Genomic DNA, 24,489 nt, shown 5'->3' on the forward strand with positions numbered 1-24,489 from the left:
TCCATTTCTTGGTTTTGCCTCAGAAACGGCATTTTTGATGTCACCCCACAAGTTTTCTATTGGATGAAGATCCAGGGATTGGGCTGGCCACTCCATAACGTCCATCTTGTTGGTCTGGAACCAAGATGTTGCACGTTTACTGGTGTGTTTGGGGTCGTTGTCTTGTTGGAACACCCATTTCAAGGGCATTTCCTCTTCAGCACAAGGCAGCATGACCTCTTCAAGTATTCTGATGGATTCAAACTGATCCATGATCCCTGGTATGCGATAAATAGGCCCAACACCGTAGTATGAGAAACATCCCCATATCATGATGCTTGCACCACCATGCTTCACGGTCTTCACAGTGTACTGTGGCTTGAATTCAGTGTTTGGGGGTCGTCTGACAAACTGTCTCCGCTCACTAGACCCAAAAAGAACAATCTTACTTCCATCAGTCCACAAAATGTTGCCCCATTTCTCTTTAGACCGGTCAATGTGCTCTTTGGCAGATTGTAACCTCTTCAGCACATGTCTTTCCTCCAACAGTGGGACTTTGCGGGGACTTCTTGCAGATAGCTTGGCTTCACATCGGCGTCTTCTAATTGTAACAGTCCTCACAGGGAACGTCACACCTTCTTTCATCTTCCTGGAGCTGATTGTTGGCTGAGTCCTCACAGGGAACGTCACACCTTCTTTCATCTTCCTGGAGCTGATTGTTGGCTGAGTCCTCACAGGGAACGTCACACCTTCTTTCATCTTCCTGGAGCTGATTGTTGGCTGAGTCCTCACAGGGAACGTCACACCTTCTTTCATCTTCCTGGAGCTGATTGTTGGCTGAGTCCGCCCCATTTTGGCTATTCTTCTATCCAGTCCAATGGTAGTTTTTCGCTTTCTTCCGCGTCTTTCAGGTTTTGGTTGCCATTTTAAAGCATTTGCCATCATTTTAGCTGAGCAGCCGATCATTTTCTGCACTTCTTTATATTTTCCCCTCTCCAATCAACTTTTTAATCAAGGTACGCTGTTCTTCTGAACAATGTCTGGAAAGACCCATTTTCCTCAGAATTTCAGAGAGAAATGCACTGTAACCAGCATGTCCAACATTTGCTGCCTTCCTTCCTTAAATAAGGGCAATAATTGCCACCTGTTTATCAAAGAATGAATGACGTCACTAATAGAACTCCACACGGCTATTATTGTGAACACGCCCCTTTTAATGAGCGATTCAATGACACAGAATCAGCAGCATGCATGTCATGACTGTCGGGTCTGTTGGATTTCTATGACTCTACTACACCTGCTAGGAAATTATTTGCCATGTAGAGATATCATTTCCACCAAAAACAGGGATTGATCCGGTTAGTGATGTCTGACTGATAGTATTTTCAACACAACTGTATGTGATCCGATTCTGCACATCGCACCGCATTTTGGGGACCGATTTCGGGGTGTTATACACACCCACAGCGGTTCACATGAATGGGGGGCGATTCTGATGCGGTGCAGAATTCACACAGAAAACACACATCAGTGTGAACCCGGACTGAATGCTGAGAGAGCATTGCTGCTCACCACCACAATGCAAGTCGGCTCACCCTTCCTGCCGGTGATGTTCCGTCCTTTGTGGGAGTTGTTTGTGAGAGTTCATCAGTAGCCTTCATCCAGGCAGTTCATCGGTAGCCTTCATCCAGGCAGTTCATCGGTAGCCTTCATCCAGGCAGTTCATCGGTAGCCTTCATCCAGGGAGTTCATCGGTAGCCTTCATCCAGGGAGTTCATCGGTAGCCTTCATCCAGGGAGTTCATCGGTAGCCTTCATCCAGGGAGTTCATCGGTAGCCTTCATCCAGGGAGTTCATCGGTAGCCTTCATCCAGGGAGTTCATCGGTAGCCTTCATCCAGGGAGTTCATCGGTAGCCTTCATCCAGGGAGTTCATCGGTAGCCTTCATCCAGGGAGTTCATCGGTAGCCTTCATCCAGGCAGTTCATCCAGGGAGTGTGACCGTCATGTTACGTCACTGTGCCGCTAAGCGTGTCACCACCACGTTGTGGTGAGTCCATATCTGTTGCTTCTCCTGTCAGTAGTATGCGCTGCCCCAATGGGCCCATCTGTGACGTCACTGACATGTGACGTCAACACATTTTTCTGATGGGCATATCTCAATCAGATTCATCACGACCAATAGGTGACTTAGTTTCACATTCCTTTATAGACAAACACCGCCCCTTTATGCAAATATCAACTTCTCAAAGAAACCTATAGACTAAACTACAATGTGACTGGAAGTTACGCTTCCCCATGCCTAGGGGTGAAATCACATATCCCACATTACAAAGTTCAGATCCTTCGTTGTAGAATTTCTGGGTCCACCAAAACATGGCTTCCTAAAAACAGGCCATTTCACTTTCCGAAAAGACTTGGAGGTCTAATTCAACGTTGAACCCTTGAGGGGGTGGAGCCTAGAAATCCATTGTTTTTAACAATTCTCTGTCAAAGTCCCCCCTTCTCATTGGGAAGTTCAGGGCAGAGAATCCTTTTACTTTTATGTGGTTATGGAATTCCAAAAAGTGCCGAGCTAAATTGCTCTCCGGTTCCTTGGATGTTATATCTCTGAAACATTCACCGATACGTGTTTGTAATTGCCTTCCCATATCGATCTTATAACATGGACACATGGATCACACTTCGGTCGTCGAGCAATTCATAAGGCCACGGATTTACATTATCGGAATCTGAAAAAGTGTCAGTGACGTCACAGATGGCCATGATCCATCGCAGTGCCACATACTACTGACAGGAGAAGCAACAGACATGGACTCACCACAACGTGGTGGTGACACGCTTAGCGGCACAGTGACGTAACATGACGGTCACACTCCCTGGATGAACTGCCTGGATGAGCTCCCTGGATGAACTGCCTGGATGAACTGCCTGGATGAACTGCCTGGATGAAGGCTACCGATGAACTGCCTGGATGAACTGCCTGGATGAACTGCCTGGATGAACTGCCTGGATGAACTGCCTGGATGAACTGCCTGGATGAAGGCTACCGATGAACTGCCTGGATGAAGGCTACCGATGAACTGCCTGGATGAAGGCTACCGATGAACTGCCTGGATGAAGGCTACCGATGAACTGCCTGGATGAAGGCTACCGATGAACTGCCTGGATGAAGGCTACCGATGAACTGCCTGGATGAAGGCTACCGATGAACTCCCTGGGTGAACTCCCTGGGTGAACTCCCTGGGTGAACTCCCTGGGTGAACTCCCTGGATGAAGGCTACCGATGAACTGCCTGGATGAACTGCCTGGATGAACTGCCTGGATGAACTGCCTGGATGAACTGCCTGGATGAACTGCCTGGATGAACTCCCTGGATGAAGGCTACTGATGAACTGCCTGGGTGAACTCCCTGGGTGAACTCCCTGGGTGAACTCCCTGGGTGAACTCCCTGGATGAAGGCTACCGATGAACTGCCTGGATGAACTGCCTGGATGAACTGCCTGGATGAAGGCTACTGATGAACTCTCACAGACAACTCCCACAAAGGACAGAACGTCACCGGCAGGAAGGGTGAGCCGACTTGCATTGTGGTGGTGAGCAGCAAAGCTCTCATTATTCAGCCCGGATTCACACCGATGTGGTGCAGAATTCTCCGCGTTTTCTGTGTGAATTCCGCACTGCATCAGAATCGCCCCCCATTCACGTGAACTGTTGCGGGTGTGTATGATAACACCCCGAAATCAGTCCGCAAAACGCGGTGCGATGTGCAGAATTGGATCACAAAGGTGTGAGTACCCGTGCGATCTGATTCTAGTGCGGACCAAAGAAAAGGGTCCTGCGTGTTTTTGGTGTGATTTGAGGCGTACATAATGTATGGCTCCAATCGCACCACACACAATTCACATGTGATTGGGACAGGAATGCGATGCGGTTCCTCTGTGAATCACGTGATGTACCGCACCGCTCGAGTGTGAACCCGGCCTTACAGCTGTTTATCTCGACATGACAGCCTCTCTACAATGAACTCATGGCCTGCTGCCTACGCTCACCTAGTCCTTCTACATTCACAAACTCCTGCCGCTCCTATCTTGTTGCGATTTTCCTACCTATCCATGCTGATGCCCAATGGCTGCCTGCTGTGCATACCACCAATCTGCATTCTATCCAGCAACGTGTGCTGTGGGATGAGATATACCACCATATCCCAACTAAGATTGTTTTCTTATTAGTCCACTTGGAGTTTGTCTCCCATATTTCCATCCAGGAATCACTGGATAGTAAAGCCACTAATGGACAAGTTGTTGGTAAGGTCCAAGCTAGAATGTCCCGTTGCTGATCGCCCAAAGGGTGGTTATAAATCGCCGGACAGATGACTGGTAGTGGTCGCGGCCGTGCCACATGTTCCTGTATACAACAGGCTGAACCATGACGTCATGTATATATATGAATGGTGATCTAGACAACGTTGTCTGGTGAGGTGATGGATATCGGGGTTTCAGCTCTTCTTGGCAATTGTATGGATTTATATTCTGAATCCTAATCATTGGATTGTTTCACACGCTCACCGGGTAATGGTTTAACGCATGGTCCTGTTCTTAGTACAGAGATGATCCTCCTGCGCTCCCTCCCTACCCCAAGTGACCCAAAAATAACCAAACGTAACCACTTTGAAGAACATCTTGTTGACATCTTTTTTTTCAGAGATAAAATAGCCTACCGCCATCCATCCTCTCCGAAGGGCAGAGAACTTCCCTTGGTCCAGACTCATGAAGAGCAGTGGACCATCTAGTACCCTCGGGTGGTTAATGCATTCTACACAACACACTTTGTAAATCTGGTCTTCCAGTTGACCCCCCAAGACTGGGAACATTTTACGGGATGAGGTTATGACACAATGGAACCTTCCATCAGGTGCTCCCCACATTGTACACTTCCCAGCATACACTACAGTTAAAGGAAATGTATGTGAACTGGCTGGCTATTGTATGTATTTATATTCTGAATCCTAATCATTGGATTGTTTCACACGCTTACCCTGTAATGGTTTTCCGCATGGTCCTGTTCTTGGTACTGAGATGATCCTCCTGCGCTCCCTCCCTGCCCCAAGTGACCCCAAAAAAAACAAAGAGGCCGCAGACACCCAACTATATTCCAAAATAGTGAAAAAACAATTCCAAGCGTGACAGGGGCTGCAACACTTAATGATCAGTGGAAAAATAAATGACATAAAACCAAATGTAAGCATGTCTCTCATCCCAGAACATATAAAACATAAAAATGGTGCAAACATTGCCAAGCGACAGCGAAGTCCGCAGAAAAACGGCTAGATAGTGCCGGTGACACAAGTGAATGACTCAATATTGCTGATGTATACAAACGTGATTCTGTCCCAAATGATCGATCCAAAATAACTGATCAGTGACTCAATCCAAAAAAATCAAAAAGTGACCCAGTCCCAAATATATATATATGTATGTATGACAGTCCCATGTCACCACTTTGGCAGACATCTTGTTCACATCTTTTGTTTCAGAGATAAAATAACTCACTACCATCCATCCTCTCCGAAGGGCAGAAAGGTCACCTCCGGCCCTCTCTCTGAAGGGCAGAGAACTTCCCTTGGTCCAGACTCATGAACAGCAGTAGACCATCTAGTACTCTCGAGTGGTTAATGCATTCTACACAACACACTTTGTAAATCTGGTCTTCCAGTTGACCCCCCAAGACTGGGAACATTTTACGGGATGAGGTTATGACACAATGGAACCTTCCATCATGTGCTCCCCACATTGTACACTTCCCAGCACACTATGCAATCAAAAGAAATGTGTATATGTCAGGCCAAGCTTTCAGAGGTCTTCTACTTACCTGAACCTGAAGATGAGGAATGTTTGGACCACGGCAAGAACAATCAAGCAGACAAGGGCGCCAGCATCTAAAGTGTAGAGGGTTATGGAGATGCAGATAACAGAGGGAATAAAATGCACTCCTGGGATGGAGAGGGTTGAGCAGCAACGTGAGTGGAACCATCTGTGGAGAGATGTGATGTTGCAGAGATCATCAGGAATGTGGCTGGAGTAATGCAGAGTTGCCCCAGGAAGCCGCAGGCGCGTGGTCATTGCTGTCCAACTTGGAACACAAGCAGGAGGTGGTGAGATGTAGGTGTTGTACGCCGGGATGTCTCCTCTGGTGGTGCCAACAGTGACCACATGCCGGCAGCTTCCTGGTGCAGCTCTGCATCATTCCTGAGGATCTCTGCAGCATCACCTCTCTCCCCAGAGGTCTCCACCTGCATTGGATCACATTGCTGCTCAACCCTCTCCATCCAGTGAGTGCAATTTATTCCCTCTCTTATCTGCATTCCTATTACCCGCTACACTTGGAAGCTGGCGCCCTCGTCTGTTCTTACATGTGCACCAGGTTGCTCAAGACCTTGCCTAAGGAGCTGCACACATCTACAACGCTCTGAAAGAGACCTCAACCCCAATGTTCCATCCTAACCCTGCACTCCTCTGTATTTCAACATGGCGCCATAGCATTTCCCTCGATTCTGGGCCAGGAGAAGGGGCGGACTACTGAAAGCCAGGCCAGAAAAGTGAGCCAAGAACAAAGTATCCCAGACAGAACTCAACATGGAGACTAAGCCCGGCTAATCATTGGCCACAGAGCTGAGGAATGAGGACTTCTCACTATGAAGCCGGGAAGTAGAATGGAGACAAGAACACAATGGGATGAGTGGAGAGACCACAGACAGTTCAGTCTTCACACTTCATTGCTCTTAAAGGAAGAGGATCCATCTCATCTCTGCCTGTCAATGGGCAAGTCATGCATGTCCACCATAGGCTGGAGCGCTGTACAAATATTAGGGGGTAATGAGATGAAGGACAATACAAGACCTTTCAGAGGGAAGAACTATTTACCACCATAGAGTCATCTTGTACAGACGGGTCCAACCGAACCTCCATGTACAACGAAACAACGAGCCAGATCCAAGCAGCCTTGTACAAGAAGATGCCACTCCTTTGTGGGGTCATTAAATGGGAGCGCTGTCACTTTAACAAGGTGCTGGGAAGTTGGATGAGGGCACAGAGGTGGTACAGATCGCCCATACACAGGGCAGATTTCTATGTAATCTGGAGATAAAGACCAAGCTGTCCAAATCTACATGACTACAGGAAGTAGAGAAGACCCAATCTCCCCCAACTCAATACAGACACACAATGGCTGACCTCTTCCTGAAAATTCTCATTGCCTGGCTCTACTACAGAGTCACTGAGACAAAGCAAGCTGTCCACAGAAGTCATGACTTGGTTCCAGGACAATAACTCCATGCTGAAGCCAGGGGACCACCATAACAGGCCACAGAAGTGTCACCGGGACTTGGAGAGCCGTGGTAGTCCCGAACTTCCCTCATAGAGACCCAATCTTCAATCATTTGTCTGAAATAGAAAATCAAACATCAATGAGGACTTCCAGAAATTCCCTGACTCCTGCCACCGAGCGCCTGCACCGTGCCGGGGGGGGGGGGGACTGGACGCAACTCAGCACCAGCAGTTCTTAAACCCCCCACTCCAAACGCACCCCCACCCCAAACACACCCCCACCCTCGAAACGCACCCCCACCCCGAACACACCCCCACCCTCGAAACGCACCCCATAGTAGGAGAATAGGGGGGTAGACAGGGGCCCCCAAAGTAGGAGAAGAGAGGGGAGGATATACCAGGGCCCCCATAGTAAGAAAGGGGGGGGAGGGATAGAGGCCCCCATAGTAAAAGAGAGGGGGAGATAGAAAACGGCCCCCGTAGTAGGAGAGGAGGGGGATAGACAGGGGCCCCCATAGTAGAAGAGGGGGGTAGACGGGCCCCCATAGTAGGAGAGGGGAGGATATACCAGCGCACCCTTAGTAGGAAAAGGGGGGAGGGATAGAGGCCCCCATAGTAGGAAAGGAGGGAGATAGACAGGGGCCCCCACAGTAGAAGGGGGGGGAGAGTAGACTGGAGTCCCTATAGGAGAAAGGGGGGGAACAAGCAGGGGCCCCCATAGTAAGAGGGGAGTAGACAGGAGTCCCCATAGTAGGAGAAAGGGGGGGGCATACAGGGGCCCCCATAATAGGAGGGGAGTAGACAGGAATCCCCATAGTAGGAGAAAAAGGGGGAACAGGCAGGGGCCCCCATAGTAGGAGGGGAGTAGACAGGAGTACCCATAGTAGGAGAAAGGGGGGGCATACAGGGGCCCCCATAGTAGGAGAAAGGGGGGGACAGGCAGGGCCCCCATAGTAGAAGGAGGGAAGTAGACAGGAGTCCCCATAGCAGGAGGGGGGGGAGGCAGGGGCCCCCATAGTAGAAGGAGGATAGTAGACAGGGGTCCCCATAGCAGGAGAAAGGGGGGGCAGGCAGGGGCCCACATAGTAGAAGGGGGAGGGGGAGTAGACAGGAGTACCCATAGTAGGAGAGAAGGGGGGGGGCAGACATCGGTCCCCATAGTAGAAGGAGGGGAGTAGACAGGAGTCCCCATAGCAGGAGGGGGGGGGGACAGGCAGGGGCCCCCATAGTAGAAGGAAGGGAGTAGACAGGGGTCCCCATAGTAGGAGAAAGGGGGGGGGACAAGCAAGGGCCCCCATAGTAGGAGGGGAGTAGACAGGTGTCCCCATAGTAGGAGCAAGGGGGGGGCAGACAGGGGCCCCCATAGTAGAAGGAGGGGAGTAGACAGGTGTCCCCATAGTAAAAGAAAGGGGGGGACAGCAGGCACCCCCATAGTACAAGGGGGGAGTAGACAGGAGTCCCCATAGTAGGAGAAAGGGGGGGTGACAGGCAGGGGCCCCCATAGTAGAAGGAAGGGAGTAGACAGGGGTTCCCATAGTAGGAGAAAGGGGGGGGACAAGCAGGGGCCCCCATAGTAGGAGGGGAGTAGACAGGTGTCCCCATAGTAGGAGCAAGGGGGGGGGCAGACAGGGGCCCCCATAGTAGGAGGGGAGTAGACAGGTGTCCCCATAGTAAAAGAAAGGGGGGGACAGCAGTGGCCCCCATAGTACAAGGGGGGGGAGTAGACAGGAGTCCCCATAGTAGGAGAGAGGGGGGAGACAGGCAGGGGCCCCCATAGTAGAAGGAGGGGAGTAGACAGGAGTCCCCATAGTAGGAGAAAGGGGGGGCAGGCAGGGGCCCCCATAGTAGAAGGGGGGGGAGTAGACAGGGGCCCCCATAGTAGAAGGGGGGAGTAGGCAGGAGTCCCCATAGTAGGAGAGAGGGGGGAGACAGGCAGGGGCCCCCATAGTAGAAGGGGGGGAGTAGACAGGGGCCCCCATAGTAGAAGGGGGGGAGTAGGCAGGAGTACCCATAGTAGGAGAGAGGGGGGAGACAGGCAGGGGCCCCCATAGTAGAAGGGGGGGAGTAGACAGGGGCCCCCATAGTAGAAGGGGGGGGGAGTAGACAGGAGTCCCCATAGTAGGAGAGAGGGGGAGACAGGCAGGGGCCCCCATAGTAGAAGGAGGGGAGTAGACAGGGGCCCCCATAGTAAAAGGGGGGGGGAGTAGGCAGGGGCCCCCATAGTAGTAGAGAGGGGGAGACAGGCAGGGGCCCCAATAGTAGAAGGGGGGGAGTAGACAGGAGTCCCCATAGTAGGAGAGAGGGGGAGACAGGCAGGGGCCCCAATAGTAGAAGGGGGGGGGAGTACACAGGGGCCCCCATAGAAGTTTGTAGCACAGAAACATCACCAGCTACCTGGACAGATCACACCGACCTCCATCACCTGACCCATCCATACACTACCTGCACTCACCTGTACACACCTACAGGGAGGAGCTACACATCACCACTCCCACCTCTCTGATTGGCTTCTCCCAAACTGAAATGGGAGGGAGCAATGTTCTGCCTGTCAGGAGGGGGAGGGGACGAAGCGAAGCTCTGCAGGATATATAAATATGGATCTGTCAGGAGGGGGAGGGGACGGAGCGATGCTCTGCAGGATATATAAATATGGATCTGTCAGGAGGGGGAGGGGACGGAGCGATGCTCTGCAGGATATATAAATATGGATCTGTCAGGAGGGGGAGGGGACGGAGCGATGCTCTGCAGAATATATAAATATGGATCTGTCAGGAGGGGGAGGGGAGGGAGCGATGCTCTGCAGAATATATAAATATGGATCTGTCAGGAGGGGGAGGGGAGGGAGCGATGCTCTGCAGGATATATAAATATGGATCTGTCAGGAGGGGGAGGGGACGGAGCGATGCTCTGCAGGATATATAAATATGGATCTGTCAGGAGGGGGACGGAGCGATGCTCTGCAGGATATATCAACATGGATCTGTCAGGAGGGGGAGGGGAGGGAGCGATGCTCTGCAGGATATATAAATATGGATCTGTCAGGAGGGGAGGGAGCAATGCTCTGCAGGTCTGGAGATCGGTGAGGTCATGTGACGTTACGTACAGGGTGTTGTGCACATGGTATGGGAAGTTCTCTCTGATTGGTTGTCTCTCCACCAGCTGCTGTTGTAGGAGATCTCGACCAACTCAGAACATGACAGAAGGTGTGGGGGCCCCAAATATTCCATGTAATAGGGATCAGGAGGTGTGGGGGTCCCGATCATTCCCTCTAATAGGGATCAGGAGGTGTGGGGGTCCCGATCATTCCCTCTAATAGGGATCAGGAGGTGTGGGGGTCCTGATCATTCCCTCTAATAGGGATCAGGAGGTGTGGGGGTCCCGATCATTCCCTCTAATAGGGATCAGGAGGTGTGAGGGTCCCAAATATTCCCTCTAATAGGGATCAGGAGGTGTGGGGGTCCCGATCATTCCCTCTAATAGGGATCAGGAGGTGTGGGGGTCCCAAATATTCCCTCTAATAGGGATCAGGAGGTGTGAGGGTCCCGATCATTCCCTCTAATGGGGATCAGGAGGTGTGGGGGTCCCAAATATTTCCTCTAATAGGGATCAGGAGGTGTGAGGGTCCCAATCATTCCCTCTAATAGGGATCAGGAGGTGTGAGGGTCCCAAATATTCCCTCTAATGGGGATCAGGAGGTGTGGGGGTCCCGATCATTCCCTCTAATAGGGATCAGGAGGTGTGGGGGTCCCAAATATTTCCTCTAATAGGGATCAGGAGGTGTGAGGGTCCCAAATATTCCCTCTACTAGGGATCAGGAGGTGTGAGGGTCCCAAATATTCTCTCTAATAGGGATCAGGAGGTGTGAGGGTCCCGATCATTCCCTCTAATGGGGATCAGGAGGTGTGGGGGCCCAGAATATTCCATGTAATAGGGATCAGGGGGTCCCGATCATTCCATGTAATAGGGATCAGGGGGTGTGGGAGCCCCGATCATTCCATATAATAGGGATCAGGAGGTGTGGGGGCCCAGAATATTCCATGTAATAGGGATCAGGGGGTGTGGGGGTCCCGATCATTCCATATAATAGGGATCAGGAGGTGTGGGGGCCCAGAATATTCCATGTAATAGGGATCAGGGTGTGTGTGGGTCCCTAATATTCCATGTAATAGGGATCAGGAGGTGTGGGGGCCCAGAATATTCCATGTAATAGGGATCAGGGAGTGTAGCGGTCCCGATCATTCCATTTAATAGGGATCAAGAGGTGTGGGGGCCCCGATCATTCCCTCTAATAGGGATCAGGGGGTGTGTGGGTCCCTAATATTCCATGTCATAGGGATCAGGAGGTGTGGGGGTCCCGATCACTCCCTCTAATAGGGATCAGGAGGTGTGGGGTCCCGATCACTCCCTCTAATAGGGATCAGGAGGTGTGGGGGTCCCGATCACTCCCTCTAATAGGGATCAGGAGGTGTGGGGTCCCAAATATTCCCTCTAATAGGGATCAGGAGGTGTGGGGTCCCGAATATTCCATGTAATAGGGATCAGGGGGTGTGGGGGTCCCAATCATTCCATGTAATAGGGATCAGGGGGTGTGGGGGTCCCAATCATTCCATGTAATAGGGATCAGGGAGTGTGGAAGTCCCGATCATTCCATGTAATATGGATCAGGAGGTGCGGGGGTCCAGATCACTCCCTCTAATAGGGATCAGGAGGTGTGTGGGTCCCGATCACTCCCTCTAATAGGGATCAGGAGGTGTGGGGGTCCCGATCACTCCCTCTAATAGGGATCAGGAGGTGTGGGGGTCCCGATCACTCCCTCTAATAGGGATCAGGAGGTGTGGGGGTCCCGATCACTCCCTCTAATAGGGATCAGGTGTGGGGGTCCCGATCATCCCCTCTAATAGGGATCAGGAGGTGTGGGGTCCCAAATATTCCATGTAATAGGGATCAGGAGGTGTGTGGGTCCCGATCACTCCCTCTAATAGGGATCAGGAGGTGAGGGGGCCCAGAATATTCCATGTAATAGGGATCAGGGGGTGTAGCGGTCCCGATCATTTCATGTAATAGGGATCAGGAGGTGTGGGGGCCCCGATCATTCCCTCTAATAGGGATCAGGGGGTGTGTGGGTCCCAAATATTCCCTCTAATAAGGATCAGGGTTTGTGAGGGTCCGATCATTCCCTCCAATGGGGATCATGAGGTGTGAGAGTCCCGATCATTCCCTCTAATAGGGATCAGGGGGTGTGGAGGTCCCGATCAATCCCTCTAATAGGGATCAGGGGATCCCGATCATTCCCTCTAATAGGGATCAGGGGGTCCCGATCATTCCCTCTAATAGGGATCAGGGGGTCCCGATCATTCCCTCTAATAGGGATCAGGGGGTCCCGATCATTCCCTCTAATAGGGATCAGGGGGTCCCGATCATTCCCTCTAATAGGGATCAGGAGATGGGGGTGGTGCTGATCACATGACTTGGTGTCTCAGATGCAGGTGGTGCAGTACTCCTCCGACACTCTGCGTGGCGCTCTGATCTCCGGAGACCCCGGATTGCAGGATCTGTATGAGAGATTCTCACCTGAGGAGAGGAAGCTGCTGAATGAAGCCTTCAACCCCCACAGCGCCCTCTTCAGGCCGGTGACCGTCTGCTCCCCCTCTGATTGGATCCCATCGCACCCCGAGCCTGCGGAGACCTTCCAGGACTTCTATGGGAAGTGTGAGAGGCGGGTCCCCTCCCCCCACAGGAGGACCATCTATGTGCAGACCATAGGTGAGGATGGTCACGTGACCCCATCACCCCTCTAGGCCAGTGCTGGGCAACCTTCGGGCGTGGCGGGACTGTCATAGGAGCTGTAAAAGCCCCCAAGAGAGTCTCTCTGTCCATAGAACCTGCCGATTGTGACACGTCGGAGGAGATCAGGCTTTCCCAGGAGATTCCCACCTCATAAACGGAGCTCAGCGTAGGGGACAGGATCAGATCTCCTCGGTTAGAACCGTCTTCTCCCCAATGTCTCCTATCCCGGAATATGAGAGACTTACATAAAAACTGAACATATCGTCAGATGGCCAATGAGCAGGCGAACGGTTTGAGGGGTCACTCGCCTTGTCTCAAAGGAAAGTAGATCTCGTGAACCGTGCAGTGTACACGTTCATAATTCATATCTAAGCAATCCTCAAACGTGTCTGCATCATAATCTACCCGCGGGTGGAATGTCACTGGTGCAGATGGACAGTTATGGGCCAAATATGAGTTATGGGAGATTTTGGCTCTAGTTGAGGCATCCACCCATAACTACACACCCTAAACGGGTTATTAGGCATCGAATTAAGAGGCACCCCCTGCTGGGGACTACACAATAGGCTCACAGACCGAATTGGAAAAGTTGAAGACATCTCCCATTTTAACATCAGTACCCCCTGGGGAGACCTGGGCCCTTTCGCTCTGAAACTTGGATCTGCTAACCCAGGACTTTGGCAAGTACCTGAACCCTTTCACCTCTCTCTGACATCTCTTTGCTGTGCTGTTGTCTCTGTATATTTATATATCTTAGTTACATCTTTTCTGTAAATATTTTTATTGCTCCTGTTTGACCTTTTAGTAATAAATCTTTCCTTCTGAAAGTGATGAACTGTTTCTATAGCTCTATTGCAATTTACTAATTCCTGCCTCTAAGGAGAACGCTACTGTGTTTGTTTAACCCTCTGTGTAACCGGCCTGCAGTGACCGTATTATACAGACGATTACCTCAACCATCATAGTGTTATAGCTGAACGCAGAGTTTCCTCTTTCTCTGTACAAAAAGGAGGTGGTGGCAGTGTGAAGGGTCAATTGCGGAATTACCCTGACCCAGTAACAATCGCTCAGGCTGCCGGTACATCGATTGTGGTGCATTAGCTGGAAAATCGTTGTGCAGATGCAGCTGGGCGTGGCATTGTTACGCACGTGACATCGCGGTTTTAGATTGGCTAGTCCTTCGGTCACGAGTTTGGTGAGAAGGTCTGGGGTCTGACACCACGATCGTGACAGGGACCACAAGTGGTTTGGAAGAAACTGAGAGTTCCGGTTCTATAAAATATCCACTTCTCGCCCTTCACACCCTCCACATCCTTCTCGCCCTTTACTCCCTTCACTCCCTCTATGCCCTTCATGGCCTTCACGCCCTTTGCACCCTGCACGCCCTTTGTCAGGAAAAGGAACATTTCTACAGGAAATGCTGGAAAGAATCGGGATAGTAAGAAGACACGGATCTGTCATGGTTGGTGACCCTTCCCAGAACACGTGAGGTGAGGGGACTATGGAGAGGTGGAAATGGATACGTCAGCCGAGGACAGATGGAGGAGACGTGTGGGGTGATAGTCACCCTAATAAAGGTCTCTCAGATCAAACCTAATCTCTGAACCTTCACACCCTAAATTAGCCCTCATTCCTGCACCTCCACACCTCACATCACCCCCAACTCCTGCACCTCCACACCTCACCCCCAACTCCTGCACCTCCACACCTCACATCACCCCCAACTCCTGCACCTCCACACCTCACCCCCAACTCCTGCACCTCCACACCTCACATCACCCCCAACTCCTGCACCTCCACACCTCACCCCCAACTCCTGCACCTCCACACCTCACATCACCCCCAACTCCTGCACCTCCACACCTCACCCCCAACTCCTGCACCTCCACACCTCACCCCCAACTCCTGCACCTCCACACCTCACATCACCTCCAACTCCTGCACCTCCACACCTCACATCACCCCCAACTCCTGCACCTCCACACCTCACCCCCAACTCCTGCACCTCCACACCTCACATCACCCCCAACTCCTGCACCTTCAACCCTCACATCACCCCAATTCCTGCACCTCCACACCTCACATCACCCCAATTCCTGCACCTTCTAACCTCACATCACCCCCAACTCCTGCACCTTCAACCCTCACATCACTCCAATTCCTGCACCTCCACACCTCACATCACTCCAATTCCTGCACCTCCACACCTCACATCACCCCAATTCCTGCACCTCCACACCTCACCCCAATTCCTGCACCTTCACACCCCAGATCACACCAAACTCCTTCACCTTCACACCCAACTCCCGCACCTTCACACCGCAGATCCCACCCAACTCCCGCACCTTCACACCCAACACCTGCACCTTCACACCCCAGATCACACCCAACTCCCGCACCTTCACACCCCAGATCCCACCCATCTCCCGCACCTTCACACCCCAGATCCCACCCAACTCCCGCACCTTCACACCCAACTCCTGCACCTTCACAGCCCAGATCCCGCCCAACTCCAGCACCTTCACACCCAACTCCCGCACCTTCACACCCCAGATCCCACCCAACTCCCGCACCTTCACACCCCAGATCCCACCCAGCTCCCGCACCTTCACACCCAACTCCCGCACCTTCACACCCAACTCCCGCACCATCACACCCAACTCCCGCACCATCACACCCCAGATCCCACCCAACTCCCGCACCTTCACACCCAACTCCCGCACCATCACACCCAACTCCCGCACCTTCACACCCCAGATCCCACCCAACTCCCGCACCTTCACACCCCAGATCCCACCCAACTCCCGCACCTTCACACCCCAGATCACACCCAACTCCCGCACCTTCACACCCCAGATCCCACCCAACTCCCGCACCTTCACACCCAACTCCCGCACCTTCTGGCACACATGGTCCAAGCCGTTTCCAGATAGAGGCTGCAGAAATGAGCACGGCCTGGACCATGCAGCAGAATTGGAGAATGGAGTCCCAGTTCCCGCAGCTCCATGGTAGTAGTTCCTTCCATGTGGTTGCCATGGTGAATGGTAGCGGTAGGAATCTGCTGACACCTGTGACCTGCTAGCCACAACCACCGAGCCCGTGGCTGCCTGCGGCCGTAGCCATTCGTGGTGATCAGTGCTGAAGAGTCACAAGGAGGTGCAGCCCCCAGCAAGCATAATTGTGATGTGCGGCCTCAGCAGATTCCTGCTTCTCTGTACACCATGCCTGGCTGTCATGCCGATCCTCGGACCACACTGGGATCACAGATATCAGGGCCTCCTGGGAATGAGGGTTGCCTGGCAGTCATACTGATCCTCTGACCACACTGGGATCACAGATATCAGGGCCTCCTGGGAATGCATGTCACCTGGCAGTCATGCCGATCCTCTGACCACACTGGGATCACAGATATCAGGGTCTCCTGGGAATGCGGGTCACCTGGCAGTCATGCCGATCCTCTGACCACACTGGGATCACAGATATCAGGGCCTCCTGGGAATGCGGGTCACCTGGCAGTCGTGCCAATCCTCTGAGATCACAGACACTAGGGCCTCCTGGGAATGCAGGTCACCTGGCAGTCATGCCAATCCTCTGAGATCACAGACACTAGGGCCTCCTGGGAATGCAGGTCACCTGGCAGTCATGCTGATCCTCTGACCACACTGGGATCACAGATATCAGGGCCTCCTGGGAATGCGGGTCACCTGGCAGTCGTGCCAATCCTCTGAGATCACAGACACTAGGGCCTCCTGGGAATGCAGGTCACCTGGCAGTCATGCTGATCCTCTGACCACACTGGGATCACAGATATCGGGGCCTCCTGGGAATGCAGGTCACCTGGCAGTCATGCTGATCCTCTGACCACACTGGGATCACAGATATCAGGGCCTCCTGGGAATGCAGGTCACCTGGCAGTCATGCTGATCCTCTGACCACACTGGGATCACAGATATCAGGGCCTCCTGGGAATGCAGGTCACCTGGCAGTCGTGCCAATCCTCTGAGATCACAGACACTAGGGCCTCCTGGGAATGCAGGTCACCTGGCAGTCATGCTGATCCTCCGACTTCAGTACTCTGTGAATCATGAGTCTTCTCTGTTGTGCAGGTCAGTTCGGGGACTCGGACCGGCACACGCAGGAATACATCGGCTGGCTGACGGGATATTGCCAGGCCTTCTTCCATGGCCTTCCAGTCCAGGTCCAGGGTCCCATCAGCATATCGCAGACTGGCTGCCGCTTCCGAGTCAATGACTCCACCCACAATCTGCAGATCCATGCTGGTAACATATGACGTCACACTGATCCCGACACTTAAAGGGCCAGTCCACCCAAAGCTATGCCTCTGTGTTCCCGGCTCCGCCCACTTACCACAACCCTGAAGAAGGGGGCTCACTTCCACCAATCACAAAGGTGTAACTGCAGCCAATCATGGAGTTCTAAGGAAGGGAAGAAGATGGAAACATCAATGGCCCAGACTCCGCCCATAATGAAACCATCAGTTTTGTGTGGACTGATCCTTTAAGTCAATAGCTTCTCGTCTGACAGCAGCGCGCGCCGCGCACCGCACACGTACCACACGTGTTCACATTGTGTTCTCTTCCCAGGTGACCTGCTCCGGTACCTGAAGACCATCAAGCCGCCAGACGCATTCTGCATAGTCGGGGCCACCATGGTAGACCTGTACCCGCGGGACTCCTGGAACTTTGTCTTTGGGACGGCCTCACTCACAGAAGGTGGGGAGCACACTCCAAGTGTCCGTTCATTGATCTTAGATCTGCACTGAATTCAGGACGCTCCCACAAACACCACATCTGGCCACGCTGAACCGTTCTGTCCGCTAGATGGAGAAGACAACTTGTCATGTTCGATGGAAGCTGCCAGTGCTGACGTATTTAGGAAGGTGCAGGTTCCAGGGCTTGTCATCCCCATCCTTCATATAGTCAGGCACTGACCTGCAACAAGCACACATATAATGTGCACTTACCTCTGATGGTTACATATACTGTATTGCCAAAGTATTGTCCCCGCCCCCCCAATCATGTGATTCAGGTGTTCCAATCCCCCCCATATCATGTGATTCAGGTGTTCCAATCCCCCCCAATCATGTGATTCAGGTGTTCCAATCCCCCCCAATCATGTGATTCAGGTGTTCCAATCCCCTCCATATCATGTGATTCAGGTGCTCCAATCCCCTCCATATCATGTGATTCAGGCGTTCCAATCCCCTCCATATCATGTGATTCAGGCGTTCCAATCCCCTCCATATCATGTGATTCAGGCGTTCCAATCCCCTCCCAATCATGTGACTCAGGTGTTCCAATCCCTTCCATATCATGTGATTCAGGTGTTCCAATCCCTTCCATATCATGTGATTCAGGTGTTCCAATCCCCTCCATATCATGTGATTCAGGTGTTCCAATCCCCTCCATATCATGTGATTCAGGTGTTCCAATCCCCTCCATATCATGTGACTCAGGTGTTCCAATCCCCTCCATATCATGTGACTCAGGTGTTCCAATCCCCTCCATATCATGTGATTCAGGTGTTCCAATCCCCTCCATATCATGTGATTCAGGTGTTCCAATCCCCTCCATATCATGTGATTCAGGTGTTCCAATCCCCTCCATATCATGTGATTCAGGTGTTCCAATCCCCTCCCATATCATGTGATTCAGGTGCTCCAATCCCTTCCATATCATGTGATTCAGGTGTTCCAATCCCGTCCATATCATGTGATTCAGGTGCTCCAATCCCCTCCATATCATGTGATTCAGGTGATCCAATCCCCTCCCAATCATGTGACTCTGGTGTTCCAATCCCCTTCCAATCATGTGACTCAGGTGTTCCAATCCCCTTCCAGTCAAGTGATTCAGGTGTTCCAATCCCCTCCATATCATGTGATTCAGGTGTTCCAATCCCCTCCATGGCCACAGGTGTATACAATCAAGCCCCTAGGCATGCAGACGGCTTCTACAAACATTGGTGAAAGAATGGGTCGCTCTCAGGAGCTCAGTGACTCCAAGCGTGGTCCCGTGATAGGTGGCCACCTGGGCAATAAGTCCATCCGTGACATTTCCTGGCTACTAAATATTCCACCAACTGTTAGTGGGATTATAACAAAGTGGAAGCAACTGGGAACAACAGCCACTCAGCCACCAAGTGGTAGGCCACGTCACATGACAGGGCGGGGTCAGCGCATGCTGAAGCGCACAGTGCGCAGAAGTCGCCAACTGTCTGCAGAGTCAATAGCTAAAGACCTCCAAACTTGGTGTGGCCTTCAGATGAGCCCAACAACAGTGCGTAGAGAGCTTCATGGAATGGGTTTCCATGGCCGAGCAGCTGCATCCAAGCCTTCCATCACCAAGTGCAATGCAAAGCGTCAGATGCCGTGGTGTAAAGCACGCCGCCACTGGACTCTAGAGCAGTGGAGGCGTGTTCTCTTGAGTGACCAATCACGCTTCTCTGTCTGGCAATCCGATGGACGTGTCTGGGTTTGGTGGTTGCCAGGAGAACGGTACTTGCCTGACTGCATTGTGCCAAGTGTAAAGTTTGGTGGAGGGGGGATTATGGTGTGGGGGTGTTTTTTCAGGGGTTGTGCTTGGCCCCCTAGTTCCTGTGAAGGGAACTCTTAAGGCGACATTTTGGACAATTTCATGCCCCCAACTTTGTGGGAGGAGTTTGGGGATGGCCCCTTCCTGTTCCAACATGACTGCCCACCAGTGCACAAAGCAAGGTCCATAAAGACATGGAGGAGCCAGTTTGGGGTGGAGGAACTTGACTGTCCTGCACAGAGTCCTGACCTCAACCCCATAGAACACCTTTGGGATGAATTAGAGCGGAGACTGTGAGCCAGGCCCCCTCCCCCGACATCAGTGCCTGACCTGACAAATGTGCTTCTGAAAGAATGGTCCAACCTTCCCATAGACACCCTCCTAAACCTTGTGGGGGGCCTTCCCAGAAGAGGTGAAGCTGTTATAGCTGCAAAGGGCTCAATATTGAACCCTACGGACTAAGACTGGGGGGCCATTAAAGGTCATGTGTGTGGGAAGGGCGGGGCCAACTCAATATTGAACCCTACGGGCTAAGACTGGGGGGCCATTAAAGGTCATGTGGTGGAAAGGGCAGGGCCAACTCAATATTGAACCCTACGGACTAAGACTGGAGGCCATTAAAGGTCATGTGTGTGGAAAGGCTGGCGGCCCAATACTGGGGCAATATAGTGTACTTCCTCTAGGTCAGAGACTCTCCAGGAAGGATGGAGATGACAGTACTGGGGTTTCACAGGTTTGGATCTTCCTGCTGGATAGGAACATATGACTTTCCACTGCAACTGTTTTGCCTGCCTTGTTTATGGAAGGTGACGTGTTGTCCGTGGTTCCTCAGGGGTCGGAGTCTTCAGTTTTGCTCGGTATGATGAAGAGTTTTACCGCTCCGGCTACAAAGGGCGATTGAAGGGGAAGAGGCCGGCAAAGGGGGATTACTCCGTATTTAATGGATATTACACTCCGCCCATCACCAGCGCTCTCCTCCTCCGATCCTGCAAGGTAAGGTCCTCCATGATTGTACAGCGCTATGGCGCCTTGCGGAGTGATCATGTAGATTTGTTGCCAGGGGCGTATCTACCGCGTGCAAAACGAGGGAGGGGGAGGAGGGAGGGGAGGGAGGAGGGAGGGGAGGGGGAGGGAAGGGAGGAGGAGGGGGGGGAGGGAAGGGAGGAGGAGGGGGGGGAGGGAAGGGAGGAGGAGGGGGGGGAGGAGGGAGGGGGGGGGGAGGGGGAGGAGGAGGAGGGGGGGGGGGAAAGGGGGAGGGGAAAGGGGAAAGGGAGGGGGAAAGGGGAAAGGGGGAGGGGAGAGGGAGGGGGAAAGGGGAAAGGGGGAGGGGAGAGGGAGGGGGAAAGGGGAAAGGGGGAGGGGAGAGGGAGGGGGAAGGGGAAAGGGGGAGAGGGAAGGGGGAGAATGAAGGGGGAGGGGGGAAGGGGGAGAGGGAGGGGGGAAGGGGGAGGGGGGAAGGGGGAGAGGGAGGGGGGAAGGGGGAGGGGAGAGGGGGAAGGGGGAGGGGAGAGGGAGGGGGAAGGGGGAGGGGGGAGAGGGAGGGGAGGGGAGGGGGGAGAGGGAGGGGAGGGGAGGGGAGAGGGAGGGGAGAGGGAGGGGAGAGGGAGGGGAGGGGAGAGGGAGGGGGAGAGGGAGGGGGGAAGGGGGAGGGGGAGAGGGAGGGGGGAAGGGGGAGGGGAGAGAGAGAATCATACACACACACTCATTGAACTCTCTCATTGGGGGGGGGTACAATATGGGTGTTGCCTAGGGCAGCACGACACCTAAATACACGGCAGTTTGTCGCAGTGATCGCCTCTCCCGGTAATAATCTGTATTTTGTGTTTCAGACGCTGACACATGAGATTGGTCACATGTTCGGCCTCCTCCATTGCCAGTGGCTGCAGTGTGTGATGCAGGGATCCAATCACCTAGAAGAGTCGGATCGGAGGCCCCTGGACCTCTGCCCCATCTGTCTGCGCAAACTGCAATCGGCCATCGGCTTTACTATAGCGGAGAGATACAAGGTGCGGAGACCCGCCACATGGCACAGTATAGCGGGGGCTTCACTAGTGCTCTCCACCCCTCCACATGTGTACCTGGCTCTCCTTAGCTGCTTTGCTGAAAAACAAGTTACTTATTTAAAAAGAAAAATAGTTTGAGCAAAACTAAAAATTGTCTGTCACAGCAGCAAACACACAGTAAAAATAATCCCTAAAAATGGTACAAATACAAAGATACTAAAATATGAAAATCCAACTTAGAAATGTACACACGTGATTGGATAAGCCAGGGGACTCCGCCCCGCCTCCTTCCTGATCACATGGCTTTGTAGGGGTCCTAAGAGAAAGTCCACCAGGAATGAAAATGCATCAACAATTCATGACATGAAACCCGCAAAGCCACTCTGATCAGTGTATGGGGGGCACAACACACGGGTCGTGCATGCTTTGTGGGCGGAGCCACGTGCTGCATTGACATTCTTCCTATCACCTGGAGCAGGAATCCCCCTGTAAGAGGGGGATGGGGGATGCTTCAGGCAACACCCCAAGTCTGGTATCAGAGGTGGACCAATCAGAGAGTCTGATAGCAATCAGCTGCTGCTCTGCTGTCATGGTGTCGGAGTTGTCATGGCTCCTCCCCCTCACAAGTGTTTATTATAAAGTAAACAATGTTTATAAACAGACAAAACATAAATCTAACAACAGACTCAGCCGGGGGAGTCCCCCTTGAAGTGATCCGAGAAGTCGGCCTACCTGCTGAGCACATGGAATCTCCGTCCTGCCGATCGTCCTCCACTCTTGGCTGCTGGAGGGGTCGATGTGGCTGCCAGTATTTTCCAGAAGTCTCAGAGGTGGTGGGGCAGCATGTTCCCAGGTTGCAGCACAGAATCATGGGAGGAGAGGCTGCAGCCCCACCCAGAAGCATCTGACTTGGATATTCACAGCTCAGACTGATGGCCATTACTCAGTCTGCAGGTGGCCCACGCTGTAATTGGTTTGATCGCAGCAGTTGTTCAGTAGGGGTGCTGATTCAACTGCCTTAAATACTCAAATGACAGGATCTTGTTTTCCCAGAGCCACCAATGAGGTTTGGGCAGCATTTCTCTGGGCGATTTGCAGCACCCGGAATCTTCTGCTGGGAGCGGCTAACTGCAGCCACTGAGCCCATTCACTGCAATGACAGGTCACCGCCGCCCGCAGCTACTCGCAGCTGCCCACACCCAGCAGCCAATCATTGGCCATGGAACAGAGGCGACTGCCGGCGACCTATCAGTGAGGGGCTCAGTGGCTGCAGATAGAAGATTCCTGGTGCTGCACCAAATCACCCGGGGGGGGGTAAAATCAGGAGGACTCTACACATTTGTATGGAAATCTGGGACAGCATAGAAGTCAATGTTAGAAGATTACAGCTTGTAGAGTGCATGCTTCTCGGACAAGCCCCTCCCCCGATATCTAACCCCTCTGTGTGCCTAGGCTCTGCTCCGCTGGATGGAAGATGATGGAAGGGAATCGGATTTGGAAGCTCGTGGGAAAAGGGAAATCGTAAAGCCGCTGGAGAGTTTCCAGGCGCACAGAGATTGGAGCAGAACATGTCTGGACTTCTTGCTCTAGAACCTGGAATGGTCAGCCATGGACATCTGCTCACTCCTACAGTCACACTCCAGACAAAACATGGAGCTGGGAAGGGTTAGCTCTGCTGTCAGGTTGTCATCTGAGGACCCTTCCAGGAGGTTCTCTCTCACTTCCTGTCCCTATGGAAATGTTGTCACCCAGACAGGAAGTGATGAATAAATTCCAGCAGGGACACAGCAATATGAAGCTGATAGGGGTTGTACCCTTCCCCTACAAAGTGTCTGTCTGGAGAGTTCCCCTCACTTCCTGTCCTGGTCAGACAGTGTCACCTATGACAGGAAGTCAGGGAAAGTCTCACCAATGGGGCTGCGGGAAGCATTGGAATCAGAAGTAGTGATTCTTCCTCATTCTGTAACATTCATAATAAATATAATAACAATGATAACTATTATGGCTAGAGGGTGACATATGGGCAGTGACACCACAGCAACCAATCACACTTCCCTCAGCTGAAGGCAGCCCAGGACAGGATGGGTTCTGATTGGCTTTCGGGGTTCCTCTCTTTATTGGGGTGTCTCACCCTTGGGATGGGATGTGATGGGAAATAAATAAATGGTGGCAGTGCTAGACGTTCTGTGTGTTGATTTATGGTGTGGTGCCCCCTCCATGTTGCGTCCGTTCTCATACCTGCTCATATTCCTCGCTATCCCCAGAGCCCCACCTAGTCTGGTGTCACTGGTGTACCATTCCACCACTAGTGAACCCAGCAAATCAGTCATCTACAAATGTTGACTTCTCATGTATAGTCCCACCTAGTCTGGTGTCACTGGTGTACCATTCCACCACTAGTGAACCCAGCAAATCAGTCATCTGCAAATGTTGACTTCTCATGTATAGCCCCACCTAGTCTGGTGTCACTGGTGTACCATTCCACCACTAGTAAACCCAGCAAATCAGTCATCTACAAATGTTGACTTCTCATGTATAGTCCCACCTAGTCTGGTGTCACTGGTGTACCATTCCACCACTAGTGAACCCAGCAAATCAGTCATCTACAAATGTTGACTTCTCATGTATAGCCCCACCTAGTCTGGTGTCACTGGTGTACCATTCCACCACTAGTGAACCCAACAAATCAGTCATCTACAAATGTTGACTTCTCATGTATAGCCCCACCTAGTCTGGTGTCACTGGTGTACCATTCCACCACTAGTGAACCCAACAAATCAGTCATCTACAAATGTTGACTTCTCATGTATAGCCCCACCTCTTTAACCTCCCAAGCTCCCCTATTG

General features: G+C 52.4%; 1 protein-coding gene across 1 annotated transcript; it reads left to right on the forward strand.

Annotated features, from left to right (window-relative positions):
* The first annotated feature begins 10,425 nt into the window (after window positions 1-10,425).
* AMZ2 (archaelysin family metallopeptidase 2) lies at window positions 10,426-23,823 on the forward strand. The gene is made up of 7 exons (XM_089667218.1): window positions 10,426-10,505; window positions 12,783-13,065; window positions 17,196-17,369; window positions 17,694-17,822; window positions 20,473-20,633; window positions 21,470-21,646; window positions 23,096-23,823. The coding sequence occupies exons 2-7, from the start codon at window positions 12,783-12,785 to the stop codon at window positions 23,231-23,233; spliced, it is 1,062 nt and encodes a 353-aa protein (XP_089523344.1). The 5' UTR covers window positions 10,426-10,505; the 3' UTR covers window positions 23,234-23,823.
* Window positions 23,824-24,489: the final 666 nt, after the last annotated feature.

The sequence above is a fragment of the Staurois parvus genome, unplaced genomic scaffold (genome assembly GCF_062004578.1).
Source record: "Staurois parvus isolate SC_StPar_1 unplaced genomic scaffold, SC_StPar_1.0 ptg003106l, whole genome shotgun sequence".
Lineage (NCBI taxonomy): Eukaryota > Metazoa > Chordata > Amphibia > Anura > Ranidae > Staurois > Staurois parvus.